Raw genomic sequence first — 22,467 nt, forward strand, 5'->3', positions numbered from 1 at the left:
TAATCTTAATATTTTCATTTAGTTATCAAACAGGTATCTCAAGGTTGTCATGTCTAAAATCAAACTCCTCATTTCCTCTACTCACCTCTATCAAATCTCCTCCTCCAGAATAATCAAATAATTGCCTCAATATATTCCAACTATATTATTTCAGTTCCTCAGGCCAGAAGCCTTAGTTAACATTGACTCGTTCTCTTATATTTGCAAAATTATAAGCAAATTCTGTAACAGCTACCCGAAAATACATACCCAAACCCTGATCACTTCTTACAGTCCCCACCAGAACCTCTCTGGTCACAGACACCACCATCCCCCACTAAACTATGCAGCAGCTTTAACATGGTCTCTGCTTCCACTCCTGTGTAGTTGGCAAGTCTAGACTCCAGGAGTCTAGTATCAACCCAACCACTAGAGTAGCACTTTCAAAATGTTGTTATATCATATAATTCTTGTGGAGAAAAAAACTATTCAGTGGCTTTCCATCTCACTCAGAGAAAAGGCCAGTCTTTATAACTGCTAATGGCACAATAAGCTCTGGACTCATCACCCACCTACTCTTCTACCTCACTTAGGGTACTTCAGTCACACCTGTGTCCACACTGTTCCTCACACAAGACAAGTACACTCCCCGCTCAGGGTCTTTGAATTTTGTTGTCCCCTGCCCTCCTTCCCTTAAGGCCTCTGATCAAATGTCACCTTTCCAATGAGACTTCCCTGGTCATTCCACATAAAATGGTACTTCCTCCCTTAGGTATTCTATTTCCTTTACCAAGACTTTTTTCTATGTAAGACTTAAGATGTACCAAATTTCATTCCATTTAACTGTATTTTTCATACCCTGAACATGGTATCAGGATACATCTTATGTTAATAGCATGTCACAGTTTAAGGCTACTTTAAAATGTAATAGTAACTAAAGTATGTCTTACATTAATTCAATTAATGGCAAAGAAATATGACACGTGTGCTTGCTCTTCTATTTCCCCTCACTAGATTAAATAAGAACTGTTTTCCCCAGTGCCTAAGACAGCATCCTACATTTACAGAGAACTCAAATATTTTTTAAGTGAAAGAATTCATATATGAAAGGTATTGTATTAGATCAATTCTTAAGAAATTGCAATTTGTCTAACTCAAACCAGTTAAATACTGGCAATTTCTTATGGGCCAACCTGATACACAAAGCATTAAAAGCAAAACAAATAAAAACCACAAAACAAAACCTACTTATTCCTAATAGCATGCTTATGTGAGAATCTGAATGCTCTCATCGTTACATGTAAATATAAATCCTGTACCCATATCATATTACCTGTTCACGTTTATTCTGAATCCATGAATAAATCACATTGGGTTGTCTCACAGTCTTACCCTCAGCACTCATAGAAGTGCCCATGTTCTCCATAGAAGGATTAGAAAATTCCGACATTTGCTGATCTACATTAAAAAAAAAAAATAGTAAGAACTTAGGCTGTTTGATCCTCTGCAACTATGAGACTTCAAATTTTAGAAAACAAATAGTCCTTACCAGAAGCAGAAGTCCATAATCTTGGCCCCCTTCTTATTAACTGAGTACTTTGCGGTGACCCATAGCAGGTGTTTACATCAAAAATTCCAGCCATTCGATTCATCATACTAGAGCCAAACGGGGACCCAAAAGGACTTGAAACATCAGGTGTAGATAATTTTGAAGAAAACAATGATGTTTTAACTAATGGTGGCACTGAAGATCGAGGCATCTGACTAGATTTTGGTGTTTGAAAAGTAGTTTCTTCTGTAAAAGAACAGACCCAAAACTCAAGAGTCAACTTAATCCAAACAGGCTACGATGGAGGTCCCCAAATTTTATGCATCTCAATTTTCTGTTTAACACATTTACCCAAGGCTCAGTACATTGTTTCCTTTAAGGTTTATATTCCAAGAGTCAGGTTTTACTTCTGCAGTTCAATAACCACTCAAGAAGCTTTTTGTATCTTTTTTTCTTGTCAGTTTGTTGTAGCTTCTTTTGTTTTGTTCACCTCCATAAATGTTTATCTTCAAGGGCTGGGGTTGTGGCTCAGTGGTAGAGCACTTGCCTAACATGCGTGAGGCACTGGGTTCGATTCTCAGCACCACATACAAATAAATGAAAAAAAGGTTTATCAACAACTAAAAAATATTTTTTTTAAAAAATGTTTATCTTCAAGGTCAATTTCAATTTCTCTAACTTTAAGCTATTTGGAATGAATTCATCAATTCACATTTTACGTTTTTATTATTATTATTTTTTAAATATTTATTTTTTAAGTGTAGATGGACACAACACAATGCCTTTTATTTTTATGTGGTGCTGAGGATCGAACCTGGGCCCACCCGTGCTAGGCGAGTGCTCTACTGCTGAGCCACAATCCCAGCCCCAACACATTTTATTTTTAAATGACACCTTTAATTACTGCATTTGAAGTTGTCCACTTTTACTGCATGTTCCTACTGTAACTGTTATTTGGCTAAACATACTGAATCTACACTATGAAAATGTACAGGAAAAAAGAATTAACTTTTTCCCCAATGTTCTTTCAAATTAACAAAAGCCATTCCAAAGACTAATTTGCCCAAGGTATCTATTAATCTGACCCTATAAATCTCACCTATAAACACCTTCTTTTAAAATCAACTTATAGCTCTACCAATTTATGGTAGTTATGAAGTTATGAATTTTCCTGACACTCTAGCACCAGACACAAAGACAAACTGCACTAGGATTCTATCTTCTTAGTTAAAATTTGTTAATAAGAAATTAAACAAAGTACCAAATTTTCATTACATGACTTTTTAAGGGTTAGTGAAAATTAAAAATCTTTGAAGAATCATTCTACACTAAGACTGAGGTTTTTAAAAGTCTTGCAATTATTCCTCAAAATTAGAGGCCAATTTTGGCTGAGTAATAGAATACAACAATTTAAAATAATGAATGTCCACTGTTTGGTTAGACCCATGATATACCCAATCCAGGATTTCTAACACACTCATTTGATAGAATATGCCTATTCAAGATTCTCTAGTAGTGCCATATCCCAAAAGAATTAAATCTGAAATCCTTTTTTAAAAAAATGTTTTTGGTAGCATAAAAGTCCTCCTTTCATTATCAAATATCATCTTACCCACTCAGACTTTTTTGACACATTTCCTTTTAACAGTTAAACTGTCTTGTCACTGTTTTCATTCTTTCCCCCCTAAAAAAAACAGCTCCAAGACAATTTTTTCATCTGTAACTCTCTGGCTTCTAACACAGTTTATTATATAGAAAGCATTCAGTGTTCGTTGAATAAATGAAACAAATACATATTTGTTGACTATGTGAAAGGTGGTAACATCTGAAACACTCCAGAATCTTTTAAAATCTTACATTGATGATCTCATTTAAATTATTTTTCATGTGTAATCTATTTGTTTTTAAGCTAGAATCCCTCCAATAACTTCAAAAACAGATGAGTTTGTTTCGCTTCATACAATGATGTATACATATCATAGCTGCCAATGTTTAAAAAGTAAAAATTTTCAACTAATTTTTTTTTTTTTTTTTTTAGATTTCAGATGTTTCTTTAAAATATCAGACTACAGCACCTCAGGGGACTGAGGCACAAAGATTACCAGTTCAAGGCAAACCTTGGCAACTTGGTGAGATTCTATTTCAAAAATAAAATTAAAAGGGCTGGGGATGTAGCTCAGTGGGAGAAAAGATACTGTATCTAAATCCCAACATGGGAACAAGGCAGTTGACCCTCAGCCTCCCCTTGAGATGAAATGAAGCCTGTGCTATAAAGTTTACTACTATCCTCAACCAGACAGGTTCACCTGCTTTCATTAAGTGCGTAGCTGCAAACATTAATTCCTTTTATCAGTCTTACATTTGTGGGCATTTTCTACTTAAGGTATTTGGTGAAATAGCATAGTTTCCCCCACCTGTACTACTTCCTCTCAGTTTTTATCTTTGAAATGGAAGGGTCACTAAATCACATTAAGTCATCTCAAAACAATAAGTGTGGAGCTGGGATGTGGCTCAAGCGGTAGCGCGCTCGCCTGGCATGCGTGGGGCGCTGGGTTCGATCCTCAACACCACATAAAAATAAAATAAAGATATTGTGTCCTTCTAAAACTAAAAAATAAATATTTTTTTAAAAAAATAAGTGTGATGCTTCTCTCCAAATCAATCATTTCAGTTGCTCTTTTCTAGACCAGCAACTTATTGTCTCTGGGACAGTGCAACCAAAACAGTACTCAGTATTATTTATAAAGATTTACCTGGCTTTCTACTGAAGTCTTATATTTAATGACCATCATTTCATCAGTCGTTTAAAGATCACTGCCACATTCAACTTAACTTTAAAAATCCTGGGCTGGTATCATGGTTCAGTGGTAGAGCACTTGCCTAGCATGTGTGAGGCACTGGGTTCGATACTCAGTACCACATATAAATAAATGAATAAAATAAATGTCCATCAACAACTAATTTTAAAAATTTAAAAAAAAACCTTAAAAATCCTATTAATAAGCAAATGAAAAATTTATATATTTTTGGTGTGCAATGACTTGATGTTTTGGACTTAAATGTTTTTCAGGCTACAATGATACTCAAGTCTCTTTCTTGGTTAATAAAATATCCCAAATGTTATATCAATTTTCCCTAAAAATAAACATCTCACACTCATATAAGTTTACTCAGACTAACTACTGTCATCTTTCTTAGAAAATAAAATGTAAATGCTTTTCCCGCTCTTAGGGGTACTCAAAATTACCTGGAGAATTCAATTTCTTAGGTTCCACTGGGTATGATGAAGACACTCTCCCATTTGTAGCAGCAGCTTCTTGGTAGAGAACCAATTTCTGAGTCATATCATTTAAAAGATTCAAACACTCTCTTGAAATGGCTGCCCAGTTGTGGGGGTGTCCACCTAGGAGGCCAAACAACAGCTCTTAAGATAATCTAATACTTTCCTCTCAAAGTCAGGGGTGGGAGAATCAATAAGAAATGTTATATCAATGTTACACCTTGGCCCACTTTTCCTAATTAAGCTACTATGTATCTCCAAGCCATCTAATACATAGCTATTCCACAGGTCTTTGGATGAATCAGTTTTCCCAAAATCTTGCTATTTTACCTTTGAAAAGCTCTCAAACTGGCTGCTAAAATAGAGCCAAACTTTAGATCATGGTTTGATTGAGAAAAACCAGGGTTACTTCACTAGCAATATTGAACACACTGCTAAGACTGTGGACAATGAACTAAGACAATGAAGGCCAGTCCAATGAAATAAACCCAGGGACCTGTGTGTATGGTCTACTGTGTCTCCTTACATTTCCTTTTACAGTAGTACCTCCTAATGCTCAGTTTTATTTCCTGTCTAGTTTTAGTTACCCATAGTCCAAAAATATCAAGTGCAAATTTCAGAAATAATCCAAAAGTTTTACACTGTGCATAAGAAGCTGTCTCAGTTATCAGATTGACTGACATGATATTAAAGTACTAATATCTGACTATCCTATTTTACATAATAATGGCCCCATGGCACAAGGGTAGTGTACTGGTGATTTTCTTACTGTATATTGTTATAACTGTTCTATTTTCCTTCTTCTTTTTGTTAATGTTACTGTGCCTAATTTATAAACTCTATCATGGGTATGCATGTATTAGAAAAAACAAAGTACATATAAGGGTTTGGTACTATCCAGTTTCTGGCATCCACCGGGGGTCTTGGAACATATGTTGCAAACAAGGGGAAGACTTGTGTATAACAGCAATATTAGTTATAACATCGCTAGGAATGACTCATTATTTGATAATGATTAAACTTTAAATGTGAAGAGTTCACATATCTGCTGTCTTATTATTTTACTTAAACCAGTAAACCCCACTCCTTCAAAAATTCCCTTATTCTTCTTTGTCTTCATTTTCTAAGACCTTTGTCTCCTAGAGTTATGTAAAAATCAAGTATGCTTTGTTACGTTGAGAACAGGAGAGTCTCTGAATACTGTTTTGCCCATCTTGTGTACCAATCATTTCCTCTTCAATTAGATCCCTCCTTAAACATCTTCCCCTTTTACACAACTCAAGAGGAATCCCACTTAACCTGCAAATAAATACACAAAAAAAGTAGTCCATCAATAGGGCCTTAGGATGCTATGTACTGCTATAACTCAGGATCACTAGGAACTGGGTAATATTCTAGTTAAATTTTAATAATATGCCCTACAGTGCAAGTTCTCTGGCAGAACACATGCTACCCTGTTAGAGTTTACTTGAATCTCTGGAAAATAATATACAAAGAATTCCTAAATTAATCTAGGTTTGATAGAAAAGTGTTTTTACAGTTAATTTTCCACAGTATAAGCTCTGGATTTCTTACAACTAAAAGAATGGCTCCAGTCAATTAAACTGTTACCTAATTAGATTTCATTTCTATATCACATTTAACTATAGTAGGTTCTTTTACAATCTGGGAATTGGCTCAGTTTGGCAAAATAATGATGAACTAATTAGAAAGAAGATGAAAAGCTACCCGTGGTCTCTGTTCCCCACTGGAGGCTGGGGCAGGACAGTTTCCTCTAGGAACATGGCAGAAACCTGGCAAAGTTACAGTGTCAAACAGCTTGGCAAGTTCACAGTGGAGAAGTACAGCAAGGCTGCCAAGAACATCCGTGGGCCATCAAATCTAGTTCCTCCTACTTTTTCCCCCTGTCCTGAGGACTGAACCCATGGCCTTGCACTTGATAAATACTGAACTACATCCTCGCCCTTTTTTAAACTTTCCTTTGAGACAGGTCTTGCTATGTTGCTCAAGTTGGCCTCAAACTTGGGATCCTCCTGCCTCAGCTTTTAAGTCAGGATGACATACCTACTTCTTGTTTTTGTTTTCTTTTAGAGGGAGGCAGAGGAGCATAGCAGGAGAAAACTATAATTGGAGTCAAATAACAGAATTCTTATTCCAGTTTAAGCCCCTTACTCTAATTAGATCTCCCACATAGGGATTAGACCACCTGATTTATAAGACTCCTTGCAGCCTAAAATCTTTATTCTTAAGTTGTACTTTTCTGCTCTAAAACTGTCAACTCACTGCATAATTTCTTGTGGAACTGAAATTATGAGTATTGAGGGAGCTGAAGGATATAAAAGTTTGAAAATAAATACTCTTACAAGTGACATAAATTCTACCCACAGCAATACAAACACTTATGCTGTATAAGATTCAAGTCAACACTTCATTTAAGGGACTCACTGATGTGTGATATTTTATTACATACACCTCTCTCACCCAAAACTTTTAGTGGAGTACTTTCTGCACACACACACCTAATGAGCTCTATTACTTTTAGCAATACCTGGTTGGCTAAGGCTAAAAACTTCTTGTCTTCGAGAAGGAGAATACTGAGAAAGTAACATCAGGTCTTGCAAGGCTAAATACTAAAAGGAAAAAAAAATACACATTATTTACTTTCTTAACCTCTACATTAAATCTTACTTATGAATTGGGCTCTTCATATATCCAAGGGGAAATCAAATGGACTTTTTCATGAAAGAAATATTTCAGAACCATAATCTTCCTTTCTAGACTTCCAGAACTTTCCTGCTTCTATCCTCACAACCCACTGTAGGCTCCAAGTATATAAAAGAAGTACATGTTGTGTCCATCTACACCTAAAAAAATATTTAAAAAAAAAGAAAAAAAAAAAAAAAAAGAACTACAGAACTCAGATCTTTTCTACCTCTGAAGTGGGAAACGTAAACATCATTTCCTTCTGAAACTTTCCCTGGCCTCCTTCACATAAACACATTCATAGAGCTCTTAATTATGGCACTTAACATAATGTATTTTAAATGCCTGTTTACTTCTTCTGCCCACCAAACTCTGAGGCCCATAAGAAGGAGACTGTCTTTAATGCCACCACATCCAAAGGCAGTGCCTAACACACAGTAGACACATATCTGTTACTTTTTTACTGGAATTTTTCATTTTTTTTTTTCCTCTTCTGGCAGGCTTCTTCATTCATCCTTCAAAATACCACACATTCTGTGAAGTTTTCTTGTTTGGTTCCAAGCAATGTAAGTGGTCCCATTGCACTTGCCACAGAGATGTTAATGTGCGTCTGCCTTTTCCACTAAGCTGTGCTATATCTTATTCATCATTCTATCTCTAGCAACTGCAGTGACTATAACACCTGCCCACTAAATGAAGATTGGATAAGCAATCAGATGAATAACTGATATTTTTAAGTTCATCTAACAAATTAGTCATAATTGATATTTAAAGGCAAGTAGAGTCCCAATAGTTCATTTTCTTATTTGTTTATACCTTCTCTAGAGTGTGATCAAAATTCTGGGTTCTAACTATTTTAAATTTTTTGTTTGTGTTGTTTTTGTAGTACTAGGGATAGAACCCAGGATCTAGCACATGCTAGGGAAGTGTTCTACCACTAAGCTACATCCTCAGCTACATCCTTTGTTTAATTTAGTTCTTTTTAAAATACTGTGATCTTTTAAGAGAATAGCACATATTGTAGATCTATTTTAAAATTTCAAATTATAGTTTAAATCAAAACAATTTATGTTTACTTAGGTTTATTTGTAAACTTATTCCAACTTCTTTTAAACTTTTTTGATTATAATTTGTTTTACAAGCTGGGCAAGGTTGCACATGCCTGTCTGTAATCCTAGTGACTCAGGACCCTGAGGCAGGAGGATCAGAAGTTCAAGGCCGGCCTCAACAATACAGTGAAACCCTTAGCAACTTAGCAAGACCCTATCTCAAAATAAAAATAAAAAAGAACTGGGGATATAGTTCAATGGTAAATCATCCCTGGGTTCAATTCCCAGCACCAAAAAAAATTTTTTCTTTTTTTTGTTTTATAATCATTATCAGTAATTCATATTTAAAGAGAGTTCATAAATGTCTATATTCTACCAAACATTATCTTTGATCATAAAAGTCAACAATTACTATATGAGTTAAAAAAAAAAAAAAAAAAAGTCTCGATCTAACGATTTAAAAAACACTTTGCTACCAAAAACAATCTGAAAAACTGAGGCATATAGTTGGATACCATTGAATTTTACAGTTGGAAAATCTTTTTTATCTTATCTGAATACAGAATTAGTTAGCTTAAATGGCACATGCACCTATAGTCGCAGTTACTTGGGAAGCTGAGGCAGGAGGATCAATTGAACCCAGGAGTTGCCAGCCTAGGCAACACAATGAGACCTTGTCTTAAAAACAAAAGTACTAAAATATTCTAGGCCCTAAAAATACACACACACACACACACACACAAATTCTTAAATATGCTAAATATTAGTCTGGTTCTACAAGATAAGTTAGAGATAACTGTGTAAAGATACAAAAAGCATAGTCCAGGTACCTTTATGATGAGTGGGGGATTGCTGTTTAAAACTTTTGGGAGGCATTCATCTGACTCCTCTGCAAATGGTAGCTGAACGGGGAACACATGAGCCTATCAAATACAGTCAAATATAAAGAATACAAAAATGATTACTTTCATGACCTTGTTACATTCAGTTAGTAAGCACTAACTGAAATTATAAAAGGAACAATACAACCAAATTAACATCTCTTCACAAAAACAGGTTACATTAAAGTTATATAAACCCTAACACACTATTAGAAAATGTTACTGTCCCAGTGTTATTAGACTCTGACTTCTAATAATTGAAACAAATTTTAGAAACAAAGATTCTCTCAGATGTCACTGAAACCTACAAAGATGGTAAAATGAAATAGAAACATTCATTTTCTAAGACAAAAACTTGGAAGAGTCCAGGCATGGTGTTGTGTGCCTATAATCCCCGTGACTCAGGAAGCAGGACAATTCAAAGTTTAAAGCCAGCCTCAGCAACTTAGTGAGACCCTATCTCAAAAAAAAACACAGAAAATGACTGGGGAAGTAGCTCAGAGGTTAAGCTCCGATGGGATCAATCCCCAGTACCAAAACAAACAAATAAACAAAAACTTGAATGTTAAAAACAATGTAATTCTCAATCTAATAAAATTTTTGTGGAAATTATCCAGATCACTTCAATTTTCAAAATCATCTCTTCAATGCTTTCTTTCAAAAAAACCAAATATTTTAATAGTACCCACATCAACAATCTATAAAATTAATTTTAAAAAAAGGTAGGCACACGGCGCCAGCCAAGCCAGACTGGAGGAGGAAGCTGCCCAGCGCCAGCCAAGCCAGACAGGAGGAGGAAGCCGCCCAGCGCCAAGCCAGACCGGAGGAGGAAGCCCGGCCCCGCCCCGTGTGCCAGTAGTGTGCTAGTCCAGAGGAAGCCCATCAACCCTTAAAACCCATCAAAGGGGGAGTGGCTACCAGCGCGGCTGATCCAGGTACCCGGTTTCCAACTCCCCCACCCTTAGCTGCGATAACTCAAAATATTTCCCACAAGCTTTTGGGGATTGTAGCTATCAACGCAAAACAACAACTGTACAGGCACCTGGTTTCTACCTCAGAGACTAGAGTAGGGAAGATACAGGTGGAAGCTCATTTCCTTTCACACTGGCTATACCCACCACCCTGAATACAGAGGCTCAAGCTAGGAATAGACAATGCCACCTATAGGAAGCAAGGAAAACAGTGTTCTGAGACCTTTTTTTTTTTTTTCCTTTTTCTCTCTCTCTCTTTTCTTCTCTCTCTTCCACAACTTCAACATATGTGAAACCAAGAACTGTGCATGAACAACCGAATTACCAAAGTAATATAATATAGAGGAATTGCATATACCCCACCTTCCCCCCATTTTTTTCCTTTATTTCTATCTTACTTTCCTTTTCCTTCTCTCTTATTTCTCTTTTCTTCCTTGTTATTTTTTTTCTTTTTTTTTTTCATTCGTATTCTCTCTATCCCACTTTCAATCTCCTAAATTTTGCTATCTATACATAGGGTAACTATCTAAATACAGATAGGAGGTTGAGTCTATACATTGTTCCATAAATTACCAGTCTATTGGTTAGAGTTCTCCAAAGGTGCTAAGTTAGTTTAACCTCATACCCTCACTCCTTTCCCTCTAAGTATAACATCCTTCGTCTGAAATTAAGTTTTCTATATGCCACCAGATATGGTATGCCTTTTATAAAACTAATGAATATATTCTTAAGTGATAATTAAAACCAATATCTATAGACTTAGAATCTAACTATAAATGTATTAATAATGAAAACTTGTGCTTAGATAATGTACTGTTGATATTGGGAACTGTTAACATTGTCTTTCTCCGCAAAAGAGGGATTTTGGAGCTATAAAAGAACAATACAAATATATAAGGGGAAAAACATTAACACAACAGTTTCACAAAGCTAGAAAGAATCATGAGCAGTATGAAAAGACAATGAAAGAAAGGACCACAAACAATACAGGTCAATTCAACATTAGATGAGGTAATATCTGCAGCTGATGGAATGTCAGACAAAGAGTTCAGGATATACATGCTTCAGATGATCTAGAGTCTCAAGGAAGACATTATACAGCAAATTCAGACAATGAAAGATCACTTTGACAATGAATTACATAAACAAATCCAAGAAGCAAAAGATCAACTCTATAGGGAGATAGAGGATATAAAAAACAAACAAACAGAAATCCTGGAAATGCAGGAAACAATAAACCAAATTAAAAACTCAAATGAGAGTATTACCAGCAGAGTAGAACACTTAGAAGATAGAAGTTCAGACAACAAAGTTTTTCAACTTGAAAAGAACATAGACAGCTCAGCGAGAATGTTAAGAAATCATGAGCAGAACATCCAAGAATTATGAGATAACATAAAGAAACCAAACCTAAGAGTTATTGGGATACAAGAGGGTATAGAGGTCCAAACCAAGGGAATGAGCAATCTATTCAATGAAATAATACTAGAAAACTTCCCAGACTTAAAGAATGAAAAAGAAATCCAGGGGCTGGGGATGTGGCTCAAGTGGTAGCGCGCTCGCCTGGCATGCGTGCGGCCCGGGTTTGATCCTCAGCACCACATACGAACAAAGATGTTGTGTCCGCTGAAAACTAAAAAATAAATATTAAAAAATTCTCTCTTTCTCTTAAAAAAAAAAAAGAAAAAGAAATCCAAATACTAGAAGCCTACAGGACACCAAATGTACAAAATCATAAGAGATCCACACCAAGACACATAATAATGAAGATGCCCAACATACAGAATAAGGAGAGAATCTTAAAAGCCACAAGAGAGAGGAAGCAGATTACATTTAAGGGTAGACCAATCAGGATAACTGCTGATCTTTCAACACAGACTCTGAAAGCTAGAAGATCCTGGAACAAAATATTTCAAACGCTGAAAGAAAAAGGGTTCCAACCAAGAATCATGTATCCAGCGAAATTAAGCTTCAAGATTGAAGATGAAATAAAAATCTTCCACGATAAACAAAAGTTAAAAGAATTTGCAGCTTTAGAAAGCCAGCTCTTCAAAACATCCTTGGCAAAACATTACAGGAAGAGGAAATGAAAAATAACAATGAAAACCAACAGCGGGAGGTAGTACAGTAAAGGAAAAACTAATCATAGAGGAAAAACAAATCATGTTAAGTAACATACATAATCAAATATGGCTGGAAATACAAACCATATCTCAATAGTAACCCTAAATGTTAATGGCTTAAATGCACCAATCAAAAGACATAGGCTAGTAGAATGGATTAAAAAAAAAGATCCAACAATATGCTGCCTACAGGAGACTCATCTGATAGGAAAAGACATACACAGACTGAAGGTGAAAGGTTGGGAAAAATCATATCACTTATACGGACCCCGGAAGCAAGCAGGAGTGTCCATACTTGTATCAAATAAAATAGACTTCAAGCCAAAGTTAATCAAAAGGGATAAACAAGGACACTACATACTGCTCAAGGGAACCATACACCAACAAGACTTGACGATCATTAATATATATGCCCCAAACAATGGTGCAGCTACGTTCATCAAACAAACTCTTCTCAAGTTCAAGAGTCAAATAGACCACAACACAATAATCATGGGAGATTTTAACACACCTCTCTCACCACTGGACAGATCTTCCAAACAAAAGTTGAATAAAGAAACCATAGAGCTCAATAATACAATTAATAATTTAGACTTAATTGATATATACAGAATATACCACCCAACATCAAGCGGATACACTTTCTTCTCAGCAGCACATGGATCCTTCTCAAAAATAGACCATATATTATGTCACAGGGCAAATCTTAGCAATTACAAAGGAGTAGAGATACTATCATGCATTTTATCTGATCATAATGGAATAAAATTGGAAATCAATAATAAAATGAGAAAGGAAAAAGCCTACATCACATGGAGATTAAACAATATGCTACAGAATGAACAAAGGGTTACAGAAGACAACAAAGAGGAAAATAAAAAATTCTTAGAGGTAAATGAAAACTCAGAAACAACATATCGAAATCTCTGGGACACTATGAAAGCAGTACTAAGAGGAAAATTCATTTCATGGAGTTCATTCCTTAAAAGAAGGAAAAGCCAACAAATAAATGACCTCACACTACACCTCGAAGCCTTAGAAAAAGAAGAACAAATCAGCAGCAAATACAAGCAAGAAATAATTAAAATTAGAGATGAAATCGAAACAAAAGAAAAAATCGAAAAAATTGACAAAACTAAAAGTTGGTTCTTTGAAAAAATAAATAAGATTGATAGACCACTAGCCACGCTAACAAAGAGAAGAAGAGAGAGAACCCAAATTACTAGCTTATGGGATGAAAAAGGCAACATCACAACAGACAATTCAGAAATACAGAAGATAATTAGAAATTATTTTGAAACCCAATACTCTAATAAAATAGAAGATAGTGAAGGCATCGATAAATTCCTTAAGACATATGAACTACTCAGATTGAGTCAGAATGATATAAACAACCTAAACAGACCAATATCAAGTGAGGAAATAGAAGAAGCAATCAAAAGACTACCAACCAAGAAAAGCCCAGGACCGGATGGATATACAACAGAGTTTTACAAGAACTTTAAAGAAGAACTAATACCAATACTCCACAATCTATTTCAGGAGATAGAAAAAGAGGGAGAACTTCCAAATTCATTCTATGAGGCCAATATCACTCTGATTCCCAAACCAGATAAAGACACCTCAAAGAAAGAAAACTACAGACCAATATCCCTAATGAATTTAGATGCAAAAATCCTCAATAAAATTCTGGCAAATCGGATACAAAAACATATCAAAAAGATCGTGCACCATGATCAAGTAGGATTCATCCCTGGGATGCAAGGCTGTTTCAATATACGGAAATCAATAAACGTTATTCACCATATCAATAGACTTAAAGATAAGAACCATATGATCATCTCGATAGAGGCAGAAAAAGCATTCAACAAAGTACAGCATTCCTTTATGTTCAAAACACTAGAAAAACTAGGGATAACAGGAACTTACCTCAACATTGTAAAAGCTATATATGCTAAGCCTCAGGCTAGCATCATTCTAAATGGAGAAAAACTGAAGGCATTCCCTCTAAAATCTGGAACAAGACAGGGATGCCCTCTCTCACCACTTCTATTCAATATAGTTCTCGAAATACTGGCCAGAGCAATTAGACAGACAAAAGAAATTAAAGGCATAAAAATAGGAAAAGAAGAACTTAAATTATCACTATTTGCGGATGATATGAACCTATACCTAGAAGACACAAAAGGAGTCTACAAAGAAACTACTAGAGCTAATAAATGAATTCAGCAAAGTAGCAGGATATAAAACCAACACGCATAAATCAAAGGCATTCCTGTATATCAGCGACAAATCTTCTGAACTGGAAATGAGGAAAACCACCCCACAAAAAAATAAAATACTTGGGAATCAACCTAACAAAAGAGGTGAAAGATTTATACAATGAAAACTACAGAACCCTAAAGAGAGAAATAGAAGAAGATCTTAGAAGATGGAAAAATATACCTTGTTCATGGATACGCAGAACTAACATCATCAAAATGGCGATACTACCAAAAGTTCTCTATAGGTTCAATGCAATGCCAATCAAAATCCCAACGGCATTTCTTGTAGAAATAGATAAAGCAATCATAAAATTCATATGGAAAAATAAAAGACCCAGAATAGCAAAAGCAATTCTAAGCAGGAAGTGTGAATCAGAAGGTATAGCAATACCAGATTTTAAACTGTACTACAGAGCAATAGTAACAAAAACAGCATGGTACTGGTACCAAAACAGGCAGGTGGACCAATGGTACAGAATAGAGGACACAGAAACCAATCCACAAAATTACAACTATCTTATATTCGATAAAGGGGCTAAAAGCATGCAATGGAGGAAGGACAGCATCTTCAACAAATAGTGCGGGAAAACTGGAAATCCATATGCAACAAAATGAAACTGAATCCCTTTCTCTCACCATGCACAAAAGTTAACTCAAAATGGATCAAGGAGCTTGATATCAAATCAGAGACTCTGCGTCTGATAGAAGAAAAAGCTGGCTCCGATCTACATATTGTGGGGTCGGGCTCTAAATTCTTTAATAGGACACCCATAGCACAAGAGTTAAAAACAAGAATCAACAAATGGGACTATTTTATAAATAAACTAAAAAGTTTTTTCTCAGCAAGAGAAACAATAAGAGAGGTAAATAGGGAGCCTACATCCTGGAAACAAATCTTTACTCCTCACACTTCAGAGAGAGCCCTAATATCCAGAGTATACAAAGAACTCAAAAAATAAGCAATAAGAAAACAAATAACCCAATCAACAAATGGGCCAAGGACCTGAACAGACACTTCTCAGAGGAGGATATACAATCAATCAACAAGTACATGAAAAAATGCTCACCATTTCTAGCAGTCAGAGAAATGCAAATCAAAACCACCCTAAGATACCATCTCACTCCAGTAAGATTGGCAGCCATTATGAAGTCAAACAACAACAAGTGCTGGCGAGGATGTGGGGAAAAGGGTACACTTGTACATTGCTGGTGGGACTGTAAATTGGTGCGGCCAATTTGGAAAGCAGTATGGAGATTCCTGGGAATGCTAGGAATGGAACCACCATTTGACCCAGCTATTGCCCTTCTCGGACTATTCCCTGAAGACCTTAAAAGAGCGTACTATGGAGATACTGCTACATCGATGTTCATAGCAGCACAATTCACAAAAGCTAGACTGTGGAACCAATTTAGATGCCCTTCAATAGATGAATGGATTAAAAAAATGTGGCATTTATACACAATGGAGTATTGCTCAGCACTAAAAAATGACAAAATCATGGAATCTGCAGGGAAATAGATGGCATTAGAGCAGATTATGCTAAGTGAAGCTAGCCAATCCCTAAAAAACAAATGCCAAATGTCTTCTTTGATATAAGGAGATCAACTAAAAACAGATTTAGGGAGGAAGAGCATGAGAAAAAGATTAACATTAAACAGGGACGAGAGGTGGGAGGGAAAGGGAGAGAGAAGGGAAATTGCATGGAAATGGAAGGAGACCCTCATTGTTATACAAAATTACATATAAGAGGATGTGAGGGGAAAGGGGAAAAAAACAAGGGAGAGAAATGAATTACAGTAGATGGGGTAGAGAGAGAAGATGGGAGGGGAGGGGAGGGGGGATAGTAGAGGATAGGAAAGATAGCAGAATACAATAGTCACTAGTATGGCAATATGTAAAAACGTGGATGTGTAACCGATGTGATTCTGCAGTCTGTATACGGGGTAAAAATGGGAGTTCATAACCCACTTGAATCAAATGTATGAAATATGATATGTCAAGAGCTTTGTAATGTTTTGAACAACCAATAAAAAATAAATAAAATAAAATTAATTTAAAAGTCAGGACCCTTTAATATGCACTTAATACTAAAATGGAAGCATGCAGAAGAGAACAAGACTATAAATAAAGTATACTAAGTACCATTCAGTTTAATTTCTAAAAGTTAAGTGAATACCAATACTAATTCCTCAGGAAAAAAAAAACGCAAAATAAATGATGGTTATAAATAATTTGCCCCTAATAAAGTTTCAAAACCAAATGAATAAAGTTTCAAAACTGAAATTGCTTTGGGCATACATGCTGATCATTGCTCTACTAAAAATCCACTTGCATTTTCAAAATTTTGTTAATACACTAGTATTAACAAAAAACTCAATACTAACCTCTGTAGCATAGATTTTGAATAGTATCCATGAGATGTACCAAGTCGTCAGGAGGAAGACACCGCACAGCCAGATATGATAGAGTAACGGGAGGCTCAAGAGGCCACTTATGGTGTCAAGGGGCCTATGAAACTGCCTAGGAAAAGCAAACGTACCATTTAATCCCATGGGAAGATACAATCTAAACATTTAACAGATTTGGGACTCCACAATGAAAGACAAACCTATTTCTAAATAAGAATGCTAAGAGTCCTCTACCCTTTTACCCCTCAAGAGGTCTTTCCCTAATACCTTCTTTAGGAGACACATAAGGGAACCTTGGGGGAAGTGTAGGCCTAAACTGGCCCTATGGTTCCTTGTGTTCCAAATCTTCACTATCATTTACTGTAGAGGAGAAAACAAGACAAGCCTGTAAGCTTAATTACCTAGTCTGGGTCAAAGTTTGCTATTGTTACTTTGTAGTTTAATATTTAAAAACTATTAAGCATGACTAGGATCTCTCCTGGACTAGATTTCAGCTTGATCTGTATACCCTATAAACAGTTCCTCAGAAGTTAAAACACATGCATGCTCCTGGGAGCTGGGGTTGTGGCTCAGTGGTAGAGCACTTACCTAGCATAAGTAAGGCACTGGGTTTGATCGTCAGCACCACATAAAAATAAAATAAAGGTACTGTGTCCACCTACAACTAAAAAAAAATTTAAAAAGAAAACAAAAAAAAAGAAAGAAAAGCACATGCTACTAAAACTTGTTCTTTATTTTTTAAGCAATTTAAGAAAATCTGTTAGAATGTTAAATAGCCAGGTGAGGTGGTGCACAACTGTAATCCCAGTGGCTCCTGAGGCTGAGGCAGGAGGATTTCGAGTTAAAAGTCAGCCTCAGGGGACTGGGGATGTGGCTCAAGCGGTAGCGCGCTCGCCTGGCATGCATGCGGCCCGGGTTCAATCCTCAGCACCACATACAAACAAAGATGTTGTGTCTGCCCAAAACTAAAAATAATATATTAAAAAAATTAAAAAAAAAAAAAAAAGTCAGCCTCAGCAAAAGTGAGGCCCCAGGCAACTCAGTGAGACCCTGTCTCTAAATAAAATACAAAATAGGGCTGGGGATGTGGCTTGGTGAATGAGTGCCCCTTATTTCAATTCCCGGTACCCCAAAACAAACAAACAAACAAAAAAAAACGCTAAATAAAACTAAAAGTTGACATCTTATCAAAACCTTGAATCAATCAATTAGCAAATCATAATCCTTTAACCACACAAGTGTCAATTATGAAAACCAGGATTTGAATCTCTTTCTGCAATTTATAATGTTGTGACTAGGCAAATCACCCACCTATCCTACTCATTTCCCTCATCCATGTCACAGCATAGTCTCTTCATTTTACCTCCTAGGACTAGTACAAGATTGAAAACAGTTTATATGAGGAGTGCCCAACACAGTGCTTGACATGTACTGGGGCCAACAATAAATGATGGAGGTTTAACTTCTAAGTAAGCATTTACCAAGAGTCTGACATACCCGAAGGACAGATATAAGGCCAGGCACTAGGCCATACAAACAAAACATTTTTTGAGTGAAAGGACAAAAGGTATTATTATTTATAAATAATAAAATATTATTTTTATCTTTCATTTGACCCAGTTTTAAAATTTAGGTTATTCAGGCATGATGGCACATGTCTGTAACTCTAGCTATTCAAGAGGCTGTGGCAGAAAGATTGCAGGTTCAAGGCCAGCCATGACAATTTAGTGAAACCCTGTCTCAAAATAAAAAATAAAAAGGACTGGGGATGGGGCTGGGGTCGTGGCTCAGTGGTAGAGCACTTGTCTAGCACACGCAAGGCACTGGGTTCGATCCTCAGCATAAAAATAAATAAATAAATGTCTAACTATAACTAAGGAAAATATATATATTTTTAATTTTGTTTAAAAAAACAAAGGGCTAGGGATGTATCTCTGTGGTAGAGCACCCCTGGGTTCAATCCCAGCACCGGGGGTAGTATGTCTACAGACTTAATAACTAATATTTCTTAAATATCCATGTCAATATACCCAACTCCCTAAAACTGACATTAGCTTATCCCATATATGACATAAAAAACTCTCCCAGGGAAATAAACAATAACTGAAAGATCAAACTCTTAGGGAAGCACATTTATCAGCAAATCTAGATTAAACCTTTATCTAGATGCAAAACATCTGGGAATAAGTGAAACAATACACCCCAGTGCTGCCAGCTGATTATCACCTTGCTCAATTTTGATTGCCTCACAGGTGACATAAGCGTGAGACCACAGCACTGGTATGTACAAAATACCATAGAATAATGACTATTGAAGAGAAAAATCAGAGAGGGAATGGTCCATGCAACTCAAAAATTTATTTAGTATAAGTTACCTGCCAAAAAATGAAAATAGTTTCCCACTGCTTGCTTCTGGGAAGAGGAATTGGGTGACTGGAAACAGGAGCAGAAGGAGTCTTTTTCACTGTTAACTCTTTTACAGATCTTCTAGATTTTTTTTTTTCCTTTCTTGGTACTGGGGGTTGAACCCAGGGGCACTTTACAACTAAGCTACCTCCGAGGCCCCTTTTTTATTTTGAGACAGGGTTGCTTAGGGCCTCACTTAATTGCTGAGACTGGCCTCAAACTTGTGATCCTCCTGTCTTAGCCTCTCAAGTCCCTGGGATTATAGATGTGCACCACCATGCCTGACTTATTTACCTTCTAGAATTTTAAGCTATGGAAATATTGTGTATTCAAAAAATATATACAATGATTTTTCCTCTCAGAAAAACTTTTAATGGTTTAAATTTTCAAATAAATTTTGAAAGTACCACCTTCTAGAACTACTAGAAAGCCATAGTTAAAGCAGATGAACCCAACTGTATTCAGCATTCAATATCCAGGTGTTAAATATGATAGAGGAAGTACATCACAGAGTGGGTTGAACGATAGTTTAGAATAAGCTCAGCTTCGGCTAGATCCCACAAACAGTTGAGGAGTAGTAGCTACCACACAGGTTTCCCAGTCCAGAGACAGGACAGGGGAAGGATAGGCACCCTCTTGTAACACTGATTCCCTCCATCTCTAGTTTTGTTTTTTATTTCAATTCTTTAAAAAAAAAAAAAGATTTATAGGCTTAATCTAAACAAAGCATCTGGAAAGTAAAATTAAGATTAGACTTTTTAAGTATCACTTACTCATCTATGAGAAGGTCCATAGCAGTGCTAATCCAAGCTTTGGGAATATGACCTGAGGAGAGAAAATACCAAGCTATGAATATAAAAAGTTAATAAAACAAATCTTAATCATGCTTTAGACTATGAGGTCAAAGACAGCAAGACCTCAATCAAAATGCTAAATTATTTGATTAGGAATGGATAGGAAAGCAAAAAAATTTCTAGATACAGACAGTCCTTGCTTTGTATATTCTGACATACATACATATTTTAGTTACCATGGTTTCACTAAAAAACACCAGGTTTTTTTGGTTTTGGGGGGTTTTGTTTTTTTGTTTTGTACTAGGGATTAAACCCAGGGGCCCTTAACCACTGAGTCACATCTCAAATCTTATTTATATTTTATTTTTGAGACAGGGTCTCACAAAGTTACTTAGGGCCTTGCTGAATTGCTGAAGCTGGCTTTTAACTCAGAATCATCCTGCCTCAGACTCCGGAGCTTCTGGGATTATAGGCGTACACCACTGCACCCAGCAAAAACACCAATTTTTACACTGTTGCTTAACACCCAACAACCGTTCAAATTTCAGTTACCGTGGTATATTAATTATGGGTGATTATGTACAGCACTTCTAGCTTTTCAGTATATGAATCAATATGTAGATAACAAATGTACACCATGATCTGTGACCAATCCTGTCGAATCAAAGTCTATTGGTGACTGGCCACTTGCATCTTTTTAGACAAAAACAACAAAGCATGTAGTTGTGCTGTCTCCTTGCCTCCTATGACAACATTAAAAAACAAGTAAATGAAGCCAGGTGTAGTGGCGCACGCCTATAATCCCAGCAATTCAGGGAGTGAGGCAGAAGAATCACAAGTTGGAGGCCAGAAACCTAGCAAAACCTTTTCTCAAAATAAAAACTAAAAAGGACTGGGAATGTAGCTCAGTGGTAGGGTACCCCTGAGTTGAACAACCAGTACCACAAAATAAATAAATAAAATAACAAATGAAAGAGGATGCTGGACAAAAAAGATCAAAGAGCAGCAAAAAGAAGTGACAATGCTAAAATGAAATGTAAAATGAATGCAAAAGAGTTGCAGGAGAAAGAGCTGACCATGGGGATACTGATGCAACTGCTGTATCAGCCCAAATGTACGTACAGTTCTCGGGCAAGAGCCAAGCCAATCACAGTAGGTTAAGAAATTTCAATACAGTGTTAACATCAGAATGACAAATTTAAAAGCTACATGGAAAAAGGATTATATAAACTACAAGTGGTGAATAAAGAGTGAGAACAATTTCATAAAGTTATATTTATAGAAAAAAAATCAGAAAAAGATCTGAAGAGTAGTTTTGAATATTAGATATTGTTCATATTATTGTGTTACTGATGAGATTAATGTTTTGAACTTGTACTATTCACTATGCTAAATATTGAGTTGTAATTTCTGTACCTAAAATTCATGTTAATAAATTCTACAAGGTTTCCTTACCAACAGAATATTTCTATTATATTATTATCAACTTACAAACTTATAAAAAGAAGTATGTTATTTCTAGAAAATGACCAAATGACAATGTTCTTTTTTAAAAAAAATATATATATTTATTTTTCAATTGTAGTTGGACACAATAACTTTGTTTTTATTTATTTATTTTTACGTGGTGCTGAGGATCGAACCCAGGACCTCACATGTGCTAGGCAAGCGCTCTACCGCTGAGCCACAACCCCAGCCCCCACACAATGTTCTTTTTTGTGCAGCAGACCTCCAGAACTTTCCCATTAAGCATAACTGGGACCCTCTGCACGATGAACAACTCCTCCCCATCTTCCTGCTCTCAGTTCCTGGCATTCTATTCTGGGTTTTTAAAAGCATAGCTACTTTAGGTACCTCATATAAATAAAATCATGCAATATTTTGTCTTTTTGTGACTGGGTCACTTCAGTTAACATTATGACCTTAAGGTTTATCTACAGGATAAGAGTTTCTTCTTTAAAGCTGAATAATATTTCATTATATGTATATATCACATTTTCTTTAACAATATTTTCCCTTAACTAAATAAATACTCTAACAATATAAACTACAAATCAGG

At 35.9% G+C, this 22,467-nt stretch overlaps 1 protein-coding gene across 2 annotated transcripts in view; it reads right to left on the bottom strand.

The window, feature by feature from the left end:
* The window catches only part of Ndc1 (NDC1 transmembrane nucleoporin), a 58,665-nt gene that overhangs the window by 22,277 nt on the left and 13,921 nt on the right, over window positions 1–22,467 (bottom strand). For both annotated transcript variants that reach the window (XM_027944961.2, XM_071617850.1), the window contains exons 7-13: window positions 20,388–20,439; window positions 17,185–17,320; window positions 9,391–9,483; window positions 7,357–7,438; window positions 4,776–4,931; window positions 1,529–1,774; window positions 1,313–1,437 (exon numbers count right to left, since the gene is read on the bottom strand). In XM_027944961.2, coding sequence (XP_027800762.2) covers window positions 1,313–1,437; window positions 1,529–1,774; window positions 4,776–4,931; window positions 7,357–7,438; window positions 9,391–9,483; window positions 17,185–17,320; window positions 20,388–20,439 — 890 coding nt within the window. The remainder of the gene's footprint in view (window positions 1–1,312; window positions 1,438–1,528; window positions 1,775–4,775; window positions 4,932–7,356; window positions 7,439–9,390; window positions 9,484–17,184; window positions 17,321–20,387; window positions 20,440–22,467) is intronic.

Source organism: Marmota flaviventris, chromosome 10 (assembly GCF_047511675.1).
Source record: "Marmota flaviventris isolate mMarFla1 chromosome 10, mMarFla1.hap1, whole genome shotgun sequence".
Taxonomy (NCBI): Eukaryota; Metazoa; Chordata; class Mammalia; order Rodentia; family Sciuridae; genus Marmota; species Marmota flaviventris.